We start from the raw sequence: 23,903 nt of genomic DNA, 5'->3' as shown, positions 1-23,903 counted from the left end.
GTGGGCAGCACGGCTGGTTCCAGAGACACCTTTCTGAGTGGCAAAGGTTACATAGGCATTACAGTCCAGAGAGCAGAGGCCCAACTCAGAAACGAGAGCACAGACAAAAGGAGACCCTGGAATAAGAGCTGGTTACAAGGCAGACTATACTCTTTGCTTTTTTTTGATCTTTTGCTACTGTGGATATATGATCCAGGATTCAAAGGTGTGTGTTACTTGCAAGAACCAGAAATACAGAGGTGATAAAAATGGGCCAAGATTAGAAAGTTCTTTGAGGGATTTCTTGCCCTCAAACAAATTTAAGGGCCTCTCCTTTGAGAAATGCTATCTTGCCCATCCAGGTGGACTATTCATATCCGTATATATCTGTAGTATACGTGACCCACTACCCTGGAGTTGTGCAGTAGACATCCTGGGCAATTGTACATAGCAGTCTCGGCTCCTTTGTGTGCACTAGAAAGAAGAAATATAGATCTTAGAGCCGAAAACACAAAAATCCTTAAAGACCATCTTGTTAAGTCTCTTCATTTTAAAGATATAAAAACAAAGACCTAAGACATACCGAGTGTCACAGGGGTAGGAAGTTAGCAACTAAGCTAGAACTAGAAACAGGACCTCTGGACTCCGGAGGGCAGGTCTTTTCCAAACCTGTTTCCAAACATCACAGCCCTGCTCACACCTTGCTTTCAGACTTCTAGCCTTCAGACTGTGAAAGAATACGTTTCTGACATTACAAGCCCCCCATTTGTGGTACTCTGTTACCGCAGCCCTAGAATGCTCATACAGGCAGCAATCAAAGAAAGAAAGCCGCGACAAAGTCTGTCCGAGCAAGCTGTTATCAGTAAGGAAAATTAAAACTTAGAAACTTCAGACAAACTTGGAAGCCAAAAGAAACTTTGAAACCCGTATTAATGTTTTTCTTTTTTTGCTACACTACGCTCATCACAGCATATCAAGTGCGCCACACGTCACATTTTGGTGAGCAGGTGTGTTCTCCTTCACACCCCTTCTTCACTCTGTGTCTTCATCCTCATTCGCCAGCCTCTCCTGGTTTTCCTCCTACTGTGTCATGTTCCTTTTCTGCACCTTGGGCTCGTTCTTCTTCCTTCTCCCTGTTTCCTAAGGTTCTTCTTCCTCCTCCCTGTTTCCCCACAGACCTGCCCTTGACTTACTTCTGTTCTCTAGCTACACAGCTCTTGGGGATCTCATGAGCTTAAATGTCATAGCCACCGACTTCTTTTTCACAGGCACTTCCAGTTTACAGCCCTTTCCCAAACTCCAGAACTAGTAAATCCAACTGCTGCCACAACTCCTCCTCATCTGACAGACACCTCACATTAGGGGTACCTCGGTGGCTCAGTCTGTTCGTCAACTTCAGCTCAGGTTATGATGTCACAGTTTGTGAGTTTGAGCCCCGTGTTGGGCTCTGTGCTGACAGCTCAGAGCCTGGAGCCTGCTTCAGACCCTGTGTCTCCCTCTCTCTCTGCCTCTTCCCTGCTCACACTGTCTGTCTCTCTCTCTCTCAAAAATAAAGAAACATTTTTTTAAATGTCTAAGACTGACATCTTTCCTTCTCAGCTGTCCTCTTGCTCACACAGCCTTTCCCACCTGAATGTCTGAATGGATTGCAACTTCATTTTTCCAGCTGAGGGGCATCAAACTCTTAGAATAGCCTCCTTCTTTGATGTTCCACATCCAATTCTGTTTGTTTTACCTAATTTAAAATATATGCAGAACGCAACCACTCCTAATTATCTCCATAGTCACCTCCCCGGTCCAGGTACAACCATCTGTCACCTAGATTGCTGCCACAGTAACCCACCAGGCCCTCTACCTTCCCTGTGGTCTTGTTTCAACAGGACAGCCTGACTCTGGTCTGAGCACCGTGTCTATCTATAGAGATTCCATATAACAAATGCACTCAGAAGGAAATACTGAATTTGCTCTTTGGTTCCTGTTCTTTTTTCCTTATGAAGAATGAAAAATGAACTTCCCCACATTCCCCTCACCAGAGCTGCCCCTCTGTGAGCACCACAATCCTGTACTTTGCTGTCCTCTCTCCAGTCACTACAGATTAGCTGCCCATGTTCCTGTCTACAGCCAACATCCCCATGTATGTATGCAATCCCATTCCTTCCAAGACTTTCCTCAGTCATTATTTCTCCTCTCCTAGATCATTCCAATCAACTTCTATCACCCAAAAACATCAACCAGCATTAAAAATAAAATCCTCCCAGGGGTGCCTGGGTGGCTCAGTTGGTTAAGAGTCCAACTCTTGGTTTCAGCTCAGGTCATGATGTCACAGTTCACGAGATCGAGTCCTATGTCGGGCTCTGCACTGTCGGTGGGATTCTCTGGTTGGGATTCTCTCTCTCCCTCTCCACCACTCACACTGTCTCTGTCTCTCTCAAAAATAAATAAATAAAATTAAAAAAAATATATTCCCGGGGCGCCTGGGTGGCTCAGTCGGTTAAGCGTCCAACTTCGGCTCGGGTCGCGGTCTCGTGGTCCGTGAGTTCGGGCCCCGCGTCGGGCACTGGGCTGGTGGCTCAGAGCCTGGAGCCTGCTTCTGATTCTGTGTCTCCCTCTCTGCCCCTCCCCCAGCCATGCTCTGTCTCTCTCTGTCTCAAAAATAAATAAATGTTAAAAAAAAAAATTAAAAAAAAAAAAAATCTTCCCAAGGCACCTGCATGGCAGAATTGGTTAGTCATATGACTCTTGATTTCAGCTCAGGTCATGATCTCATTGTCGTGAAATTGAGCCCCAGATCAGACTCTGAGTGACAGCACGGAGCCTGCTTGGGATTATGCGCCCCCTCGCACACGCACTCTCTCTCTCTCTACCCCTCCCCCACTCACCTATTTTCTCTCTCTCTCCCTCCTCTCCCACCCTCCCTCAAAATAAATAAATAAACTTTTAAAATTCTTAATCAAAAATAAACAAAACAATGGGGCACCTGGGTGGCTTAGTCGGTTAATCAGCTGACTTCTACTCAGGTCACCATCTCGTGGTTCAGTAGTTCAAGACCCATGTTGGACTCTGTGCTGACAGCTCAGAGCCTGGAGCCTGCTTCAGATTCTGTGTCTCCCTCTCTCTCTGCCCCTCCCCCATTCACATTCTATCTCTCTCAAAAATAAACATTTTTAAAAAAACATTTTAATTTAAAAATAAGTAAATAAATAAATAAATAAATAAACAAAACAAAATAAAATAAAATCCTCCCCATCCCTGACACGCCCCAGGCACTGTGCAGTTTTCAGTTCCCGCCCCCTAGAGCTCCTCAATTTAGCGGATTTCTGTTCCCATTTCTCCCATTCTCGTCAGTCGCTCCAATTTGGCTTCCATTCTATTCAGTTAGGTCTGTCACAGTCACCAATGGCTCCCATGGTGCAAAATCTGACTGCCAGTCTCGGCCCTCATTTTCTGGTCATAAATCAGGATGGGACAAAGTCAAAAGCTTCCTCCTTCTTGAAATCCCTTCTTGACGGGATTTCCAGGACTGCATCTCTCTTGATTTTCCGTCTACTTCACTGGCCTTCTCCGGTTCCTGTGCTGGACCTTGCCCTCCTCCCTGGCCTCAGGGATGACTTCAAGGTCAGTCCTCAGGCCTCTCTTCTATCTACAATTAATCCCTACCTGAACCCAGGTAAGTCTGTGGCTTCCCATATAACATACATGCTCCTGGCTCTCAGCTCTGTGTCACTGGCCTAGACTTCTAACCCCAAAGTCCAGACTCGACTGCAGTGCCAGCCTACGCAAAATATCCCCTTGAGCGTGCCTCTCTCACTAACATGGCCCAAACCAAAGCCTCTCTTCAGGCAAAATCCACTCTCTCACAGTCTTCCCTATATCACTAAAGGGAAACTCCAGTTTTCAGACCAAAAGGGAAACTCCAATTGCTCAGACCAAAAAATCTCAACTCATCCTTGACATCGCTCTCTCCTGACTGACCACAGCAAATCTTGTTGGTTCTACCTTCAACATACATCCAGCATGACTGCTTCTATCACTACCGTTCTGACCCAAGCCATTGTCGCCTGAATTATTAAACTAATCTCCTAATGGTCTCTCTACCTCCTACCACCTCCTTGCTCCCCAACCTCTGATTTACAGTCAACAGGCCAAGCCTTGGAACAGAGAGTCTCTGCTGCCATTTCACCTCCCAGTACAAACCAAATTTCTCATAATGGCCTGTCCATCCCCTATGATGGATCCTTAGTCCCTTCTAAGCTTTTATCAGCTACCACTATTCCCCTTATGAATTCTGCTTCAGGCATGCTGGCTCTCTAACTGATCCTGGGACAGGCCAGGATCTTTCCTCAAACTTCTGTACTTTTGCTACCTACAGCATCCTTCTCCTGATATCTACATGGCTCATTCTCTTTCCCTTCTGGTTCAATGCAGAACTGCTACCTTATTAAGAAAGTGTTTCAAACCGCTTCGTATAAAATACCCCCCCATCCAAATCAGCAAGGTAGAACTCAAACTTTCACTACTCACAGATGACATGATACTCTATGTAGAAAACCCAAAAGCCTCCATTGAAAAACTGCTAGAAGCAGTACATGAATTTAGCAAAGTCACAGGATATAAAATCAATGTGAAGAAATCTGTCATATTTCTATACACCGCTAGCAAAGCAGCAGAAAAAGAAATCAAGGAACCGATCCAATTTGCAATTGCACCTAAAACGGTAAGATACCTAGGAATAAACCTAACTAAAGAGGTAAAAGATCTGTACTCCAAAAACTATAGAATGCTTATGAAAAAACCTGAATAGGACACAAAAAAATGAAAAAGCCTTCCATGCTCATGGATTAGAAGAAAAAACATTGTTAAGATGTCTATACTACCCAGAGCAATCTACACATTTAATGCAATCCCTGTGAATATATTACCAACATTGTTCAGAGCTAGAACAAACAATCCTAAAATTTATACGGAACCACAAAAGACCCTGAATAGCCAAGGCAATCCTAAAAAAGAAAAACACAACTGGAGGTATCACAATCCTGGATTTCAAGCTATATTACAAAGCTATAATATATGTACTATATAGTATGGGCACAAAAACAGACACATAGATCAATGGAACAGAATAGAAAATCCAAAAATGGACTCCTAACTATATGGTCAACTCATCTTCAACAAAGCAGGAAAGAGTAGTCAGTGGAAAAAAGACAGTCGTCAACAAATGGTGTTGGGAAAACCGGATGGCTACAGGCAGAAGAATGAAACTGGACCACTTTCTTACACCATACATACAAAAAGAAATTCAAAATGGATGAAAGATCTAAATGTCCAACAGAAAACCATCAAAATCCTAGAGGAGAGCACAAGCAGCAACCTCTTTGACCTTGGCCACAGCAACTTCTTACTGGACATGTTGCCAATGGGAAACAAAAGTAAAAATAAACTACTGGGACTTCATCTAGATAAAAAGCTTCTGCAAAGTAAAGTAAAAAATCAACAAAACTAAAAGGCAGCCTATGGAATGGGAGAAGATATTTGCAAATCATCTGTTAAAAGGTTAATAACCAAAATATAGAACTTATCAAACAGAACACCCAAAAAACAACCCAGTTAAGAAATGGGCAGAAGGCATGAATAGACACTTTCCCAAAGAAGACATCCAGACAGCCAACACATGAAAAGATGTTAAACATCATTCATCATCAGGGAAATACAAATCAAAACCATGAGATACCACCTCATACCCGTTAGAATGGCTAAAATTAACAACACAACAAACAACAGGTGTTGGTGAGGATGTGGGAAAGGGGCATCCTCTTGTACTGCTGGTGGGAATGCAAACTGATGCAGCCACTCTGGAAAACTGTGTGGAGGTTCCTCAAGAAACTAAAACTAGAACTATCCTACAATTCAGCAATTGCACTATTAGGTATTTATCCAAAGGAGACAAAAATACAGATTCAAAGGGGTACATGCACTCCAATGTTTATAGCAGCATTATCAACAAAAGCTAAACTATGGAGAGAGCCCCAATGTTCATCTGATGATGGATAAATAAAATGTGATACACACACATGAACACACACACACACACAATGGAATATTAGCAATCAAAAAGAATGAAATCTTGCCATTTGCAATGATGTGGATGGAACTAGAATGTATCATGCTAAGTGAAATAAATCAGAGAAAGACAAATACTGTATGATTTCACTCATATGTGAAATTTAAGAAACAAAACAGATGAACATATGGAAAGCGGGGGGAATAAAAAGACCAGGGGAGGAAACAAATCACAAAAGACTTAATGATAGAGAATAGACTGAGGGTTGACAGAGGGAGGAGGGTGGAAATCGGACTAGATGGGTGATGGGTATTAAGGAGGGCACTTGTTGTAATGAGCAATGGTTGTTGAACATAGGTGATGAATCACTGAATCCTATTCTGTAATCAATATCGCACTGAATGTTAACTAGAATTTTTTTTCTCAATATATGAAATTTATTGTCAAATTGGTTTCCATACAACACCCAGTGCTCATCCCAAAAGGTGCCCTCCTCAATACCCATCACCCACCCTCCCCTTCCTCCCACCCCCCACCCACCCTTATCTAACTAGAATTTTAAAAAGTACACCTTCCCTACCAATGATTCTGTATCCTACCTGCTCTATTTTTTACCATTTATCCTAAGACCAATTGACTTATTCTGTTTTTGTTATTGTCTCTATTTTCCAACTAGAATATAAGGTCCAACAGATAAGGGACTTTTTGCTTGATTACTTTTATTTTTCTGCCTTGTTCTATTTTATTTTCTCTTAAATTGACAATTCTAGAATAGTTTTAAAAATTCAAATACTTGTTTAGAAAAAAAAGAGTGACTACTATCACCACCCTTAGAAGGTTGAGAGGGTGGCAGGAGATGACGCAGACAAGATGGCTGACACAAACAAGCACCCCACCAACAATGCTAGCTATTGACAGCTGCCAGAAGAGCATGTAGCTATGACAAACACAAGGATCCCCTCTCTAGCCTTTGCGTTTCATGAAAATATCTCACATTCCAATAGGCGAGCAAGACAAATTTCTCCATTTTAAATGCTTAACAAAACCACACATAAAGCTCTCTCAACCCTAATAAAACAATCCTACATTATAAGGTTGTGTAGGTCTGCTGCCTTCTCAGCTAATTGAAAAGCTCTTCAATCTATTTCAAAACCTTAAAAGCAATTACCTCCACCAAGTTATGTATCTTGCAGCCATCTTCCTGAATTCGCTTGTACTTTTTAGAGAACAAATCACTCTTGTCCTCCAAGGTAAAGACAGCCTCCCTTCGGTGCTCCCTCCTGGGCAGAAGCGTACACTCGGCCCACGCCTTCATGGTTTGCTGGATCGCTTTAACATTGCTCCGCGCATGCTCAACTCTGTGTGCCAATTCCGCTGTCGCTGTGTGCACCCTCTCAATGTATCCCCAGCAGTCATCCTGCCACGTCAGCGACGTCGCGGCTGCCTGTAGTTGCTCATCCACGGCCCTCAGCTCCTCTTCAACCAGAGGGTATTCCACTTCCAGAAGAGTCTGCTTCAGCTTATTATATCCTTGCACAAGAAGTTCAAGATTTCCAATGTACTGAGCAAAGGAAATCCCCAAACAAAAAGGGCCAAATATGTTATAGCTATGTATCTTAAAGGCATCAAAGTACTATTGGTCTACATGTTAATAATTACAATTCAAGACACTTGTTCTTGTGTTCAGCGGTGCATAGGTGGCTCGGTCGGCTGAGCATCTGACTCCCGATTTTGGCTCAAGTCATGATCCCAGGGTCATGGGATCAAGCTTTGCATCGGGCCCCATGATGAATGTGGAGTCTATTTAAGATTCTCTTTCTCCCTTCACCCCTCTGCCCAGCTCACGCTCACTCTCCCTCTCTCAAAAAAATAAAAAAAGAAAAACACAAGTAAAAAAAATATTTCTGTTCAAAAAATACCCTAAAAACACTAACCTTTACAATAGTGTTTCTTTTTTTGAAGATGGCTAAAGCTGAATCTGGTATGTTGGATTTCTTCAACATCAAAAGGTATTTCACTTCTCTCAATACAGCCACTAGCTTTTAAAAGAAAATCAAGGATCATTATGTATTTTAAGAAGAGCATTCTCTTTCAACACACATTAAAATCCCAACACTTAAAATTTCATCCAATGGTTAAAATACTCTCAAACTGTCAAGGCTTAACTGACTGAGGCTGCTGTTTCACATGCTTTTTAAGCATACGCGTAACAATCATACATTCCTTATGATGTGGAAATATAAATAATAAAGGTATCTGTCACTGGTTATGGCCCACAGTCAGGGAAAGAATTTAAGCAAAAGACAGCAACATGTGCACATGGACAGGTGAAACTGAAGGCCATAAACGGACCTCAATGTTTTCCCAGTACCTTCTTCCTGTTACAGTGTTTGTTTTGAAAACATAAATGTGTTCCAATGTGATTGATACACTAGCAAAGTGAGGATGCCACCTATTTTGTCTATGCTTATCTGCAATTTCATTAGCAAGAAACACCAGGTAAAAGTAAAAACCGCACCCAACTCAACTGGAAAGCTTAGAAATAGGCACGGAGCACCTGGGTGGCTCAGTTGGTTGAGTGTCTATTTCAGCTTGGGTTATGATCCCAGGATCATAGGAGTGAGCCGCGTCCACCCCCCAATGAGTGTGGAACCTGCTTGGAATTCTGTCTCTCTGCCCCTCATGCTCTCCAATAAAAATTTTAAAAATTAGGGGCGCCTGGATGGCTCAGTCAGTTAAGCACCCAACTTCGGCTCAGGTTATGACCTCACGACTCAGCTCGTGAGTTCAAGCCCTCGTCAGCCTCTGAGCCAACAGCTCAGAGCCTGGGGCCCGCTTCAGATTCTGTGTCTCCCTCTCTCTCTGCCCCTCCCCTGCTCACACTCTTATTCTCTCACAAAAATAAACATTAAAAAAACCTTTTTAATTAAAAAAAATCATTTAGAAATACACAAAATGCTCATATGTAAACAGCCACCAAGTGCTTCAGTTCATTCACGCATGAGGAGCCACGCCCACTCACCTGCGGGGGTGGGAGGGGGGTACAACTTTCTGCCTGGTATCAGAGAACTCTCCTTCCGTCACTTCACAGTAACACATAAACTGCAACCTTTCCAACACCTACTTCCACGAGCAAACTTCAGGTCTTTGTCAAGGGAAAGTCATATTTACTGTGGTAGCTATATATTATTTATGTAGCCATTTAAAATGTATAAAATAATGCTGTTTTTCCTACATTCCTGTTTTTTTACATTTTTATTTAAATTCGTTAGTTAACACACAGTGTGATATTAGTTTCAGGTGTACAATACAGTGAGTCAACATTTCTGTACAACACTCAGTGCTCATCACATTAAGTGCACTCCTTCATCCCCATCACCTACCTCACCCATGCCTCCACCCACCTTCCCTCTGATAACCATCAGTTTGTTCTCTCTAGTTAAGAGTCTGTTTCTTGGTTTGCCTCTTTCTTTTTTTCCCTTTTTTTTTTTTTTTTTAATTGCATCCAAGTTGGTTAACCTACAGTGTAATTCCGGAATAGAATTTACTGATTCGTCACTCATATGTAACACCCAGTACTCATCCCAACAAGTGTCCTCCTTAATGTCCCTTACCCATTTAGACTACCCCCTCACCCACCTTGCCTCCAGTAACGCTCAGTTTGTTCTCTGGATTTAAGAATCTCTTATGGTTTGTTTTTATATTATTTTTGCTTCCCTTCCCTTATGTTCATCTGTCTTGTATCTTAAATTTCACATATGAGTGAAGTCATATGATAGTTGTCTTTCTCTGACTTACTTCACTTAGCATAATACACTCTAGGTTCCATCCATGTTGTTGCAAATGGCAAAATTCCATCCTTTTTGATTACCGAGAAATATTACACACACACACAATCTTCTTTATCTTCTTTATCCATTCATCAGTCGATGGACATTTGGGCTCTTTCCGGACTTAGGCTATTGTCAATAGCACTGCTATAAAAACTGGGGTGCATGTGCCCCTTCGAAACATCCCACCTGTAACCCTTGGATAAATACCTAGTAGTGCAATTACTGGGTCATAGGGTAGTTCTATTTTTAATTTTTTGAGGAACCCCCAACTGTTCTCCAGAGTGGCTGTACCAGTTTGCATTCCCACCAGCAGTGCAAAAGAGATCCTCTTTCTCTGCATCCTCACCAATATCTGCTGTTTCCTGAGTTGTTCACTTTAGCCATTCTGACAGGTGTGAGGTGGTATCTCATTGTGGTTTTGATTTGTATTTCTCTGATGATGAGTGATGTTGAGCATCTTTTCATGTGTCAGCCATCTATGTGTTTTCTTTGGAAAAGTGTCTTTTGCCAATTGCTTCACTGAATTATTTTTGGGTGTTGAATTTAATCAGTTCTTTATAGATTTTGGATACTAACCCTTTATCTGATAGGTTATTTGCAGATATCTTCTCCCATTCCATCAGCTGTCTTTTAGTTTTGCTGATAGTTTCCTTCACCGTGAAGAAGCTTTTTATCTTGATGAGGTCCCAATAGTTCATTTTTCTTCTGTTTCTTTGCCTATGGAGACATGTCTAGTAAGAAGTTGCTGCGGCCAGGGTCAAAGAATTTCTTGCCTGTTATCTCTTTTAAGATTTTAATAGCTTTCTAATATTTAGTTCTTTCATCCATTTTGAGTTTATTTTTGCATATGGTGTAAGAAAGTGGTCCAGGTTCATTCTCCTGCATGTCGCTGTCCAGTTTTCCCAGCACCACTTGCTGAAGAGACTGTCTTTATTCCATTGGATACCCTTTGCCGCTTTGTCAAAGATGAGTTGGCCATACCTTTGTGGGTTCATTTCTGGCTTCTCTCTTCTGTTCAACTGATCTATGTGTCTGTTATGCCAGTACCATACTGTCTTGATGATTACAGCTTTGTAATACAGCTTAAAGACTGGAATTGTGATGCCTCCTGCTCTGGTTTTCTTTTTCAGGATTGCTTTGGCTATTCGGAGTCTTTTCTGGTTCCATACAAATTTGAGGATTATTTTTTCTAGCTCTGTGAAGAATGCTGGTGTTATTTTGATAGGTATTGCATTGAGTATGTAGAGTGCTTTGGACAGTATTGACATTTTAACAATATATGTTCTTCCTATCCAGGAGCATGGAATGTTTTTCCTTTTTTTTTTTTTTTTTGAAATCTTCAATTTCTTTTATTAACTTTCTATAGTTTTCAGTGTACAGATCTTATACCTCTCTGATTAGGTTTATTCCTAGGTATTATGGGTTTTGGTGCAATTGTAAACGGGATCAATTCCTTGATTTCTCTTTCTGCTACTTCATTACTGGTGTATAGAAATGCAACCAACTTCTATACACTGATTTCATAACCTGTGACTGAATCCTGTGCTGAATTCATGGATCAGTTCTAGCAGTTTGGGGTGGATCTTTTATTTTTCACATAGAGTATCATGTTGTCTTCGAAAAGTGCAAGTTTGACTTCCTTCTTGCTGACTTGGATGCCTTTTTTTTGTGTGTTGTCTGATTACTGAGGTTAGGACTTCCAACACTATGTTGAATAACAGTGGTGAGAGGGGAAATCCTTGTTTTCCTGACCTTAGGGGGAAAGCTATTTCCCCATTGAGGATGATGTTAGCAGTGGGTTTTTCATATATGGCTTTTATGATCTTGAGGTACTACATTCCTGTTTCTTTAATGTATTGCTTACAGTTGTTTTAGGTTTATTTACTTATTTTGAAAGAGCAAGTGAGGGAGGGACAGAGAGAGAGGCGGAGAAAGAACTTCAAGAAGGCTCCACACTATGCACAGACCCCTACATGGGGCTGGATCTCATTACCATGAGATCATGAACTGAGCTGATAACATCAGTCAGACACTTAATCATCCAAGCCACCCAAGCAGCCCTTGCTTACAGCTTTTAAAGTATGACAGCCCTAACCCCATTTTCCCCATAAGCCCAGTACTTTTTACAGTGCAATCTTTCCTAGTGCAGTGATTTTTAGGAAGGCATATGTCATGTTGTAGCAGAAATGACTACACCTCTAAATCACAGGCTCTGAGGAAAAGACTGCACAACACGTTTTGAAGGTAGACCAGTTGACTCCCTTAGATTGTTACACCACAGGTTAACTATTAACATATAGTCGGTGTTTTTATCATCCCTTCAGGTATAAACACAGGAATTATCCCTGGAACTTCTCACAAATTTAGTTTCTGTAAGCTGGTTTTATGAAATTAGGGATAAAAGAAACCCTCCGTTCTCCAGGTCATGTATTTATACATGTATGTGCTAAGGTTTGTAAACATAACTAAGTGATGCTGTTCTCTGTACTATTTCAGGGCAACAGATCAGAATTTGGGTGCAGATTATGACAATCAAATCCAATGAGGCCCATTTCCTACCTAGGTATACAATACAACTGACATGAAAGGGAAATCACTAAAAAACAGTATATAATCTTCACTATCTAAAAAATTAGCCAAATTTTGACTAATTTTTTTGTAAAAGCAACTCACAAATAGATATTTTTATATGTTTGCCCTTTCCTGTAAAGCACATTCTTTTAGGTAAATAGAAAAGTTTAGGAGTGCCTCAATGGCTCAGTTGGGTAAATAGCCAAATCTTGATTTTGGCTCAGATCATGATCTTACGGTTCATGAAATGAAGCCCTGCATGGGGCTCACACTGACAGCACAGAGTCTGCTTAGGATTCTCTCTCCCTCTCTCTCTCTGCCCCTCCCCCACTTTTTCTCCCCCCCCCCCCCCCCGCTCTCTCTCTCAAAATACATAAACATTAAGAAAAAGCTTATTTTGTGTCTCCTGCCAAGCTCTCAAAGTTGGAAATAAGTTAAAATACATATATGCCTACATATATATCATTTAGCAAATATATGCACAGAGAGTACATTATATATAAATATAAGCAAACCATAGGTAATTTCTATTAAACTTCCTGTGTTTTCATTATTACATTCTTATCAATTACATAACATGTAATGAAGTTTTGAGAAAATAAACTTCCTCAGAGAATTTATGAAATTTCTTTTTGTTATGTGGTTTATCATAAAATAAAAATGATCTCTTCAATAAAGGTAAATTTCATCCCGGATACTACTTAGCTGTTCATTTTTTTTTAAATTTTTTTTAATCTTTATTTTTGAGAGAGAGAGAGAGAGAGAGAGAGAGAGAGGGAGGGAGGGAGGGAGGGAGGGAGAGAGAATGTGAGCAGGGGAGGGGCAGAGACAGAGGGAGACACAGAATCCGAAGCAGTCTCCAGGCTCCGAGCTGTCAGCACAAACCCTAACCCGACGCTCAAACTCATGAACCACGAGGTCATGACCTGAGGCAAAGTCGGATGCTCAACCAACTGAGCCACCCAGGCGCCCCTTAACTGTTCATACTATTTGGGGCATTTATATGTTGTTTTGTGTTTTTCTGAAAACTATTTTATAAGAATTACTAATTTAACATATTAGAGTTTATTGTCCCTTTGAAAGATATTATGACAAATCATTTACCATTATCCACCCAAAGGATTAAAAAAGGTCTCTCATTCCATACATTTTGTCGACTCCCCAAACCTTAACTTCTGTGATAAAATTTTAGTGAACCAAAAGCAAATAAAATTCAAGCCAGAAAACTGATAAAGACTATAATTACATTCAATTGAGCTAACATTAGGTATTACCACACGTCAGACACTATGCTGGAATCAAAAAACACAAAGGTAAAATGGAATGGACCCCACTCTCAACTCATTATTCAGTGAAGGTAGAAGTGGCAATTACAAGGCAAAATAAACAGTAGTTAATACAGCATTTGGGAAACCAACCTCTAAAACTACAACCTATTAAAAGTTGTTTTCAGGGGGCACCTGAGTGGCTCAGTTAGCTGAGCGTCCAAATTCAACTCACGTCATGATCTCGCGGTTTGTGGGTTTGAGCCTCGCTGTGGGCTGGCTGCTGTCAGAGTGAAGCCCTGTTCAGATCCTCTGTCCCCCTTTCTCTCTACCCCTCCTCCACTGGTGCTCTCTCTTCTCTCAAAAATAAGTTGTTGTTGTTTTTTTTTTAAGATTTCAGTTATATTCCTAGTGGCACTGACAGTCTCCCAAAATTAAATATAAATGACTGGAAGCATCAGAGATTTACTTGTAATAAAAATGCCATCTATGAAACAACTTAAAAACATCAAACCCCTACCTTTGGGTCAAAGTTGACACTGAGAAGACCAGTTATGGCACTGAATTTAACCAAGGGTTGATTCAAATTGAATTCACAGATTTCATCAACATTACTTTTCCATTCATCATAGATAGAAATTTCAAATTGGTCTAGCAAAGTTGTCATTTCAGTATACTTCTGATAAACTAGGGCATCATCAGGACTTTCCAAGAATCTGTAGGAATACGATTTTTCTACATATTAGATTTCAGCTTGACTACTTGACAGTAAAATATAAAATAGAAGTATGATAAAATGTACTATAAAAACAGGAATAGAAACAATAGATGCCAAATAATGGTTATGAATTGTCTTTGCCTTAAAAGACAGTTATCAAATTAATGGAACTCCCAAGATGTAACTGAATGTCAACAGCAGAAAGTTACCAATTCCTACAAAGAAAAGAGGCAGGTACAGAAAATCTGCAAAATAAAAGGAGTGCTAGTTGCTGAAGAAAAGTAACAAAAAGCTACCAACGTATTGTCAGTGAAAACGAAAAGTGAAAAGGAATTATGTATGGACCTAAAGAGATGAAGTTTTAAGAGCCCCATTGAATGTATTTTAAAATCATGAGGATGAATCCTTCTCAACGAACTGAGCCAAGTAAGAGTTAAATATAAGGGCAAAGACTCTGTAAGTGCTAAAATGAACAGCTCGCTGACCTCCATAAAAATTGCTTGTCTCATTAGGATGGTTTTACCATGAAATAAGCCTAATAACTTACAAATACCGGAGAGATGCAAAATTGGACCAAAATGTTTGAAGTCGTTCAAGGACCTCTTTAGCCCATTTGATGTTGCCTGAGGTAAAAGGCATATTCCTGTGGAGAACTACATTTCCACGTTCAATCTGCAAATTGATATTTTGGTGAAGAGGAAGAAAGGAAATATGTAATCAGAGTGCATTCCAACCTTGTAAGCAATTGTTCATTTTGGTAGTTTTACAGTACAAATACACAAAACGTATGTGTTAAGAACTTGAATAGTAGGGTTATGGTCCTAAGCCAAGTTCATCTGCATAAAGAAACCAATTAAATAAAGGCATAAAAGGCATAGGGCCCACATCTACTCTTTAGGTATCATTAAATCAAGTCCCAACTGATGGTCATTACCCACAAAAATGATGCTGTGGATGTGCTCAACTTCACCCCCTACTTACCTGCTTCACGTGTTCATTATACAACTGCTTACACATATCCAACTCCGCGTCAAACATGAGCACTAGTGTGCTATAATGTGGGCTGAAGATTTCCATGACAACCGGTTTCTCTAGGAAATTCCCAAATACGGTCAAAAGCTGTGAAAAATCAAAGTTACAAGGTTAAGAACTGTGGGTTTTTAATACAAATACTCCATTATCCCCCCCCATTAAACCTCCGATATGACTAGAGATAAAACAAAATTCTAGAACCCTAAGAGAATCCTGAAGTACCTCCAAACTGAAAACATTTGTCCAATAAAGCAAATACTAAATGTAAAGCAATTTCCCTGCCTCAGCAGAAAATGAGAGGAGTCAGAAATTAACTACTGCCTATCAGCAGTCTCTGCTCGCAGATAACACTACTTCCGCCTGCTGGGCACCAGGAAATGTTTTAGAAGAGACTGTGCAGATATGAAAAACAGAAGTAAAACGTGTGCCTCTCTATTTGTTCTCCCCTCCTACATGTAGGCTCTTTCGATATAAGAATATCCATATGGAGGCCCTCCAGGTCACACCTTTAGTAATTATGCCAGGGGCACCTGGGTGGCTCAGCTGGTAATGCGTCCAACTCTTATTTCAGCTCAGATCATGATCTCACAGTTTTGTGAGTTCGTGGCCCTAATCGTGCTGAGCTGGCAGTGCTGAGCCTGCTGGGGATTCTGTCTCCTCCCCACTCAAGCTGTTTCTGTTTCTGTCAAAATAAATACACTTCATGATAATAATAGTCATAATAAATTATACCGAATGTACCAGTTACTGTGATTGTCCTGCGCATGGCAGCCATGTTGCCTGCCACACCACCCAGCGACCCCCGACGCGGTGGCCTCGGGCAGTAATGGTGACCTACTCCAAGGGCAACTATCCCGCAGGCAGATATCTCCTTTGACAGGAATGTCCTACCTCAAACTAATGCCTTGAACTCATCACATTCTCTCCTCCTCCGGAAAAGAATTGGGGCACAGCAGATTGAAGTCACCGTGGCAAAATTAGGAGTGAACAAAAACTATCAGCAAGGGGAGGAAACCAATAAATAGGGAGACAGAAGAAAAAGAAGTGGACTGGAACAGGATCACATCACCGGCAAGCAGGACAGTAAAGGTCCTTCAGCTCTCCTCGCTCAGTCCATGCTCCCCACCCAAATCCAAATGAACTTTCACCACCAGTTTCCACAAGGCTTAGCTATCTGAGGAGCCTGACCTTGGATCTCCACTAGCCTCCTGCCTTGTCTTCTGCCCCACGTGGATCCTCCTGTGTGCCGGAGTCAGACAGCTTTCCTTGCAAGCAAAACGATGTAATTAAAATGCACACTGTCACATAAGATGTGTTTAAATAATGCTTGCGAGGTGCCACGTACTGTATTTTAAGGGCCTTACAATGCTGTTGTCACATCTTTCAGACAAGAAAACTGAGTCGTGGAGAGGGAATCATTTCCCCAAATTCTCACAGCTGGTGGCAGGGCTGCTGTTGGACACTGGGCAGTCTGGCACCAGGGCCGGGGCTTCCCGGTGCAGGCCCTAAACAACCAAGGGGTCATTTAAAATTATTTTGTTACTTGCTTACTCTGTGTGGGTTTCATCAAATGTCGGTTACTAGACCTGTTATATAGATATTTCTTTAAAAGAAGATACCTCCTCAAAGTCAGTAAACACCATCAAGATGGCAGAAAACCATACACCAACGTCTATGCCTTCTTAAAGTGTCCCTTAAAATTTATTTTCTTTACGGGCATCTGGGTGGCTCAGTGGGTAAGCGTCCAACTTTGGCTCAGGTCATGATCTCACAGTGGGTGAGCTCGAGCCCCGCATCGGGCTCTGTGCTCACAGCTCAGAGCCTGGAGCCTGGTTCAGATTCTGTGTCTCCCTCTCTCTCTGCTCCTCCCTCACTCATGCTCTGTCTCTGTCTCAAAAATAAACAAAACATTTAAAAAACTATTTTTGTTTTCTTTAAACAACAACTGTTGGTGAGGATGTGGAGGAAAAAAAAAAAAAAAGCAATGGTGATGCACCGTTGGTGGGAATGCAAACTGGTGCAGCCACTGTGGAAAACAGTATGGAGGTTCCTCACAAAATTAAAAATAGAATTACCATATGATCCAGTAATTGCACTACTGGGTATTTACCCAAATACAAAACACTAATTTGAAAAGATATATACACCGCTGTGTTACTGTAGCATTATTTACAAAAGCAAAATATGGAAGCAACCCAAGTGTCTATCAATAAATGAATGGGTAGAAAAGACGTGGTATATGTACAACAGAATATGAGCCATAAAAAAAGAATAAAATCTTGCCACTTGTAATAGCATAGATGGATCTAGAGGGCATAATGCTAAGTGAGAGAAATCACTCAGAAGAAGACAAATAACCTATGATATCATGTATGTGAAATTTAACGAAGAAAAAAAAGACGAGAAGAAGACTCAAAAACAGAGAACTGGTGGTTAGCAGAGGGGATGTGGGATGGATGATGGATGAAACAGGTGAGGGGTGTTAAGAGAACACATAGGATGAACATTAAGTAATGTACAGGATTGGGGTTTTTAATTGTTTTCTTTGTTTGTTTGAGAGAGAAAGGGTGTGAGCAAGCCTGAGTGGGAGAGGGGCAGACAGAGAGGGAGAATCTCAAGCAGGCTCCTGCCCAGTGCAGAGCCCGACTCAGGGCTCACTCTCACAACCAGGAGATCATGACCTGAGCGAAATAAAAAACTGGATGCTTAACCAATGGAGCTGAAGTAATGTAATGTACAGAAATGTTGAATCACTGTATTGTACACCTGAAACTAATTGAACACTGTATGTTAATTACACTGGAATTAAAGCAAAATAATGGGGGGGGGGAACCTGTTCTTTAAAAACAGCTTTCCTGTTAACATTTTCTGAATATTTACATAAACCACATTCACTGGGGGAAAAACAGCAACAACAACAACAAAAAATTGTACGAAGTAAAAAGTAGATTTAACTGTATCTTAGAGGTCAGTTTAGAGACATTAGGCTTTTTTTCCTCTGGTAATATCAATTATAACACTATAGAAACTGCTAAACATTTTTAAACCTGCTTGATTAGCAGCTACCTAGCAAAATGCAAATAAACGTTCTCCTTGCAACCACTATTTTGTTGACTTTGGATTTTGTATTAACATTCAGAAGCAAACACTGACTGAGATTGAACAAAGAAGTGCAATCCTCCGACAGCAGGGAAATGCATTGATTTCCCAACATGCTCTTTCAAACACTTACTGTACTGACCACAAGTGAAATACCAGAAGCTTCCTGACCGCATCTCATCTTGTCTACCTGATATGTTTAGTGAGACGTGACTCCAAGTGTAACAGAGAAAAGACACAGAGGCTATGGGGAGGCTGGAGAGCCAGGAAATGGTAAGAAGAAAAGTCTTAACCCTTTAGGCAGGTGCACATGACCAAGTAGCTAAAAATTACCCTCTGGGATGAGAACTGTGGTCACTGGCACCTCTTGCTTCCTTGTCATGATGGCACTGAGAGCTATTCTGTAAAGAGTAGAAAAAACACTTCCCTTCCTATCAACCTCAAACGATTAAACATGGACTCCCACTACATGTTTCGTCTCCTAAATATCCCATTTGAGATCTGTAAGATCCGCTGTAATTTTCTTCTAATTCCCACTTTCACTACGTAACATGGCTTTTCCTAAGGCTGCTGCCACCATTCAAGTACTCGCTATTTATGTTTTTTTTCCTAGCTTTTCCTCTTTCCACAATTTTTTTCATCTCTTGCCACCTGAACCATTGCACACGTCACACTTTCATCGCCTCCACTTTCACTGTCTGAGGACTCCTCTAGACACTTTCACTCTCACACTTCAGTCTACCTTCACACAGACACACTACATTTCAGAGAAACATCCCTTCACGTTTGGCTTTGTTTTGTTTTTTATTGAGTGTCGACACTTGGAGGCTTTGAACTACAGTTTCACATTAGAGGAGAACAGTGTTTGGGCCCAGTGCCCTTCCTGGTCACGTCTTTGCCAAGGGCAGGCATGAATCACGGTCTTGGGAAAAGCATCTGCAAATATTTATTCCCTGGGACCCAACAGCCAACGGTCACAGTTTATCATCCTGCACCGGTGGCAGAGATCGTTTTTTCCTCAATACGCAATCCTGTAAGTTTTGTCCTCTGCCACTTTTCTCCCTGCAGTCACCCTCAGCAGGGTGTCATTCCGTTACTCTGACGACCAGTCTACCCAACCCCAAGCAGTTATGAAGTGTTCGCTTCATAAGACACTGAAGGAAGGGATCTAAATATAACAAAAAACCTAAGATGATGTCCCACCCCTGCAGAGCTACCAGGCAGGAGCTCATATTATACGTTTCCACAGACAAGGTACAAATATGGGGAAAGTTAAAGAAAAAAATACATGACAAAAAGACAAAGTTGTTTAGAAAAAGAGAAGTGGCACACACTAGAAGAGAATCCGTATCAACCGTTGTGCTAAGAGAAGAAGAGAGACTTGAATTAGAAGAAGTAGCAGGGGCGCCTGGGTGACTCAGGTGGTTAAGCATCCAACTTTGGCTCGGGTCCTGATCTTACGGTTTGTGAGTCCAAGCCCTGCATGAGGCTCTCTGTTGGGCCAGAGCCCGCTTCAGATCCTCTGTGCCTCTCTCTCTCTCTCTGCCCTTTCCCCAGTCGCACTCTCTTTCTCTCTCAAAAATAAACAAACACTATTTTTAAAATGTTTATGTATTTACTTTTGACAGAAAGGGAGCACATGCACAAGTCAGGGGGAGAGAGAGGGGGAGGCACAGGATGCCAAGCAGGCTCCAGACTCTGAGAGGCCAGCGCAGAGCCCGACGTGGGGCTAGAACTCCCAAACTGTGAGATCATGACCTGAGTTGAAGTCACACCAACTGAGCCACCCAGATGCCCCATTTTAGGTTTTTTTTCTGCGTTTATTTATTTATTTTTGAGAGAAAGCAGGAAGGAGCAGGGAAGGGGCAGACCAAGAGGGAGAGAGAGAATATCAAACAGGTTCTGCGCTCTCAGCACAGAGCCAGACATGGGGCTTGAACTCACTAACTGTGAGATCATGACCTGAGCCAAAGTCGGACACTTAACTGACTGAGCCACCCAGGCACCCCAACATTAAAAAAAAGGCTTTAACAACAACAACAACAACAACAACAACAACAACAACAACAGGTAGGAGTCTCTGTAAAGAGAACCGTCTACATTCTTTCCTCTAGTTATTTATAAAAGCATGAAAAACAAAGTAGCTCCAGTAACAGAGAGAATGATACATTACTGGGTACCCATTACAAAAACGGTATTGAATTCTGCTATAAAAGAAAATATTTATGACTGATTGCTAAGTGAAAAAGTTTGCCGAGGGCCAGCCTATGATGTCACTTTTGTCAAAGAGATACATGTATGCATTTCTAGCCAAATAAAAAGTAGTGGTGGTATGAAATAGTAATTTCTGAGAGATGGGATCACAGGCAGCTTAATTCTACAATAACAGGCTATATATTTTGGGCAACAGCATCTCCATTTCATCTCCCAGCTCTTACAAAATGAACAACTATTTGATCCTTGTCAATTCTCCATGTTAAAATGCTTTCCCAGGCCAAGACAATTCCACCTTCACCACCAACTGACTGATCATGTGAATCTGAGGTCAAAATCGGACAGTATCTTACATGAAGTCTGTGTCCATTCTTTTGTTTTGCACTGCCATTTTCAATGAATTGTGCCCAAGATTCCCTGGGCATATTTCTCCTGAAACAGAAGGCTCAGTTCCTCTTGTGGGATGCCATCTGAATTTACATGTCACTTATGGTTCTTTTCTTTGACAAGCAAGTTTCATATATGTTCCTCTTCCTCATCTCATAAGCTGTCCTTTTGGGAGGTCTGCGACGATGTATTTCTTTTATGTAACTCAGAATACATACACAGCACACTGCATTTCGTCAGTTCTCTGTCCAACATTTTTTTGCATCTTAACATCTGAAAGTGGACTATGGTACATAATCGATGGAACCATAATTTTTTGGCACCACTTTCCTTTCTGTATACACAAAATAATGGTGTGTTTGAGAACCTATGATGTCTTATACCTCATGAAACAGAGTACCCAAAATGCTATTTGTTTCAGTCAGAGTAATGAAGTGGCCAGGTAAACCCAACACATGTAAACAACGGTAAAGAAAAAAATCTTAGATTAAGAGGTATTTCCCACTTTTCATGGAGGCTTAATTTTCAATCAGGATTTCATTGGCCATGCCAACCTCACTCTAAAGGTAACAAGAGCTACAAAACTGCATCTGAAAAAAGATCAATGCCCCAAAGTCCTGACAATGACCTTGTCCAGAGTGCACATCATTCATAAGAGCAGTACGTAAAATTTAATTCAGGGAGGTGAATGCAAACAGCATGTGACTGGTTAATAGTTTACCTGGATCCGAAAGGAATGTATTCACTAGGAAAATATTTTTTAATGATAGCTTCTTCAGAACTAACCTTGAACGCAGCTTCTAAACCATTGCAGTTAAAGAAACCTTCACAAAGAATTGTCCCAAGCCTTCGGTCAAATTCCAAAGTTTTGGACTTAAACACAACATAATCACTTTCAAATTCCTGTAAAATTCAAAGGCAAATAGTTTATTAGAAAGTATCCAACAGTGAAAATAGCAATCACTGAAGCATGACCTGCCTCCCCCCCTCTCCCTCCCTGTGACACCCTTCCCCCTCCCCTTCTCTCCCCTCCTCCTTCTCCCCATCTCTCTGAATGTTTCATAGCAGGATTCCAGGGAAGAACAAGAAAGAACTTATCTAACTGTTCAAAACGGGAGCCTTATGGGAACACTGAGCATTTAGCACTGCCAGCCTGCATTTCCACTGGCCTTTTCACCGGCGCAGACCTCGACATCAGCATTTGGACCCACGGTCTGTTGTCCTCCTCCCAATCCATTTTTTTTTTTTAATCAGTGATAAAGCAAAGCTTTTCCGAAAATAAAAAAGAACCCATCTTCATTGTAATTTCAGTATACCTATAAGTTTAAAAGAGGATGGTTTCTCATGGAGCAGAAAACCTACCCAGAAACACTATTTCTTCAGGCGAGAACAAAAATCACAGGTCTGTAAGAAAGCATCATTAGTGATACGGATGAAACACAATGCTCTTCCATTTTCCCTGTGTGTTAATATGCAGTTAACAACCCCCAGTTTCCTCCTAATAATAACCACCCACTCCCGTGATTAGAAAGAATGAAATCGTGAAAGAATAACTATCATCTGCATGGCACAGCAATTCACAGTCTTCACCGAAGAAGTTCCAGAAATTCACTAACACTTTGGGCTTTCCAGTCATGCTGCCCCTAGACCGTGTACCACCCATTTAACATCATGGGGTCCTCTGTTACCTCTATAAACAAAGCCTTATCTATTAATAACAGCAGTAATACTGATGGCTAACATTCAGTTTTCTGTTCTGAATGCTTTCCAATATTAACTCAACTTGCACAAACACCACATGATGTAGGTGATATTGTTTCCGCCTTATACGGGACAAAACAAACTCAGGGAAGTTAAATAACCTGCCCATAGTCACAGCAGAACCAGAGCGTAAATCCTGGCAACCTGACTCCAGAGCCCACATTCCAACCACAACGTTTGTAGGTTTCTACGAAGGAACACCCCGTGCTGACCCTTTAACACACCCTGACAACAGAGTGCAATGGCAACGTTCTAGGGCTCTGTGTGTCATATATCACAATGTTATATTTAGCATCTAGAGGAAGTCTCTAGGTCTGAACAAGAGATAGTCTCTTCATTCAAGATCAATGACTTTTAAAAGTAAACACAACTTCCCAACAAGTCCCAACAAGCCTAACTTATCCCTCCTTCTCAGTACAACAACAAGAAGCTTACAATTTCAGATGCTCAAGTGTTAAACAGTTAGTAGTTAGTAGCTCAAGGAGGGGAAAATGCGAATCTCGATCCCAACTATCTCTCTCTCTCTCCTAAACTGTTTTACTCATTCAACCCAAATTCAGAAGGTCAATGGCACCTCTCCCCATGAAAGTCTCACAGATAATTCAAAGTCATCTTGCACAAATCTGAATTCATCATTTTCTCTAAAAAGCAGCTCTTTTTAGACACCCGAACAGAAATTTCGGCCACCTCCTTTGCCCCCTTCTCTCTTGGTCAAGTGCTATCAATCTCTTCTCTTAACCACCTTGTGAGTACGCCGACTATGCTCCCTCTCTCCAGGCATCACTCTGGTCCAGATCACCACTACCATTCAGCTGGATTTCTGCTAAACACTTTCTTTGCCTCTGTTATTGTCTCTATGAATAATTCCTCAAAGTGCCGTCTAAATAAGCTTCCTAAAAAAAGAAATATTATGATGTCACTATTCATAATCCTCCAATTCATAATCCTTATTTTTTAAGATAAAGTCTCAAAAGTCTTACCACACT

General features: G+C 41.2%; 1 protein-coding gene across 1 annotated transcript in view; it reads right to left on the bottom strand.

The window, feature by feature from the left end:
* DNAH11 (dynein axonemal heavy chain 11) overlaps positions 1-23,903 on the bottom strand; it is a 357,765-nt gene that overhangs the window by 279,596 nt on the left and 54,266 nt on the right. Inside the window, exons 9-14 of the mRNA XM_049641609.1 lie at positions 21,943-22,059; positions 15,406-15,543; positions 14,972-15,096; positions 14,227-14,422; positions 7,972-8,076; positions 7,206-7,598 (exon numbers count right to left, since the gene is read on the bottom strand). Of these exons, the coding sequence (XP_049497566.1) occupies positions 7,206-7,598; positions 7,972-8,076; positions 14,227-14,422; positions 14,972-15,096; positions 15,406-15,543; positions 21,943-22,059 (1,074 nt within the window). The remainder of the gene's footprint in view (positions 1-7,205; positions 7,599-7,971; positions 8,077-14,226; positions 14,423-14,971; positions 15,097-15,405; positions 15,544-21,942; positions 22,060-23,903) is intronic.

The sequence above is a fragment of the Panthera uncia genome, chromosome A2 (genome assembly GCF_023721935.1).
Source record: "Panthera uncia isolate 11264 chromosome A2, Puncia_PCG_1.0, whole genome shotgun sequence".
NCBI lineage: Eukaryota > Metazoa > Chordata > Mammalia > Carnivora > Felidae > Panthera > Panthera uncia.
This window is presented reverse-complemented; position numbering and strand designations above follow the sequence as displayed.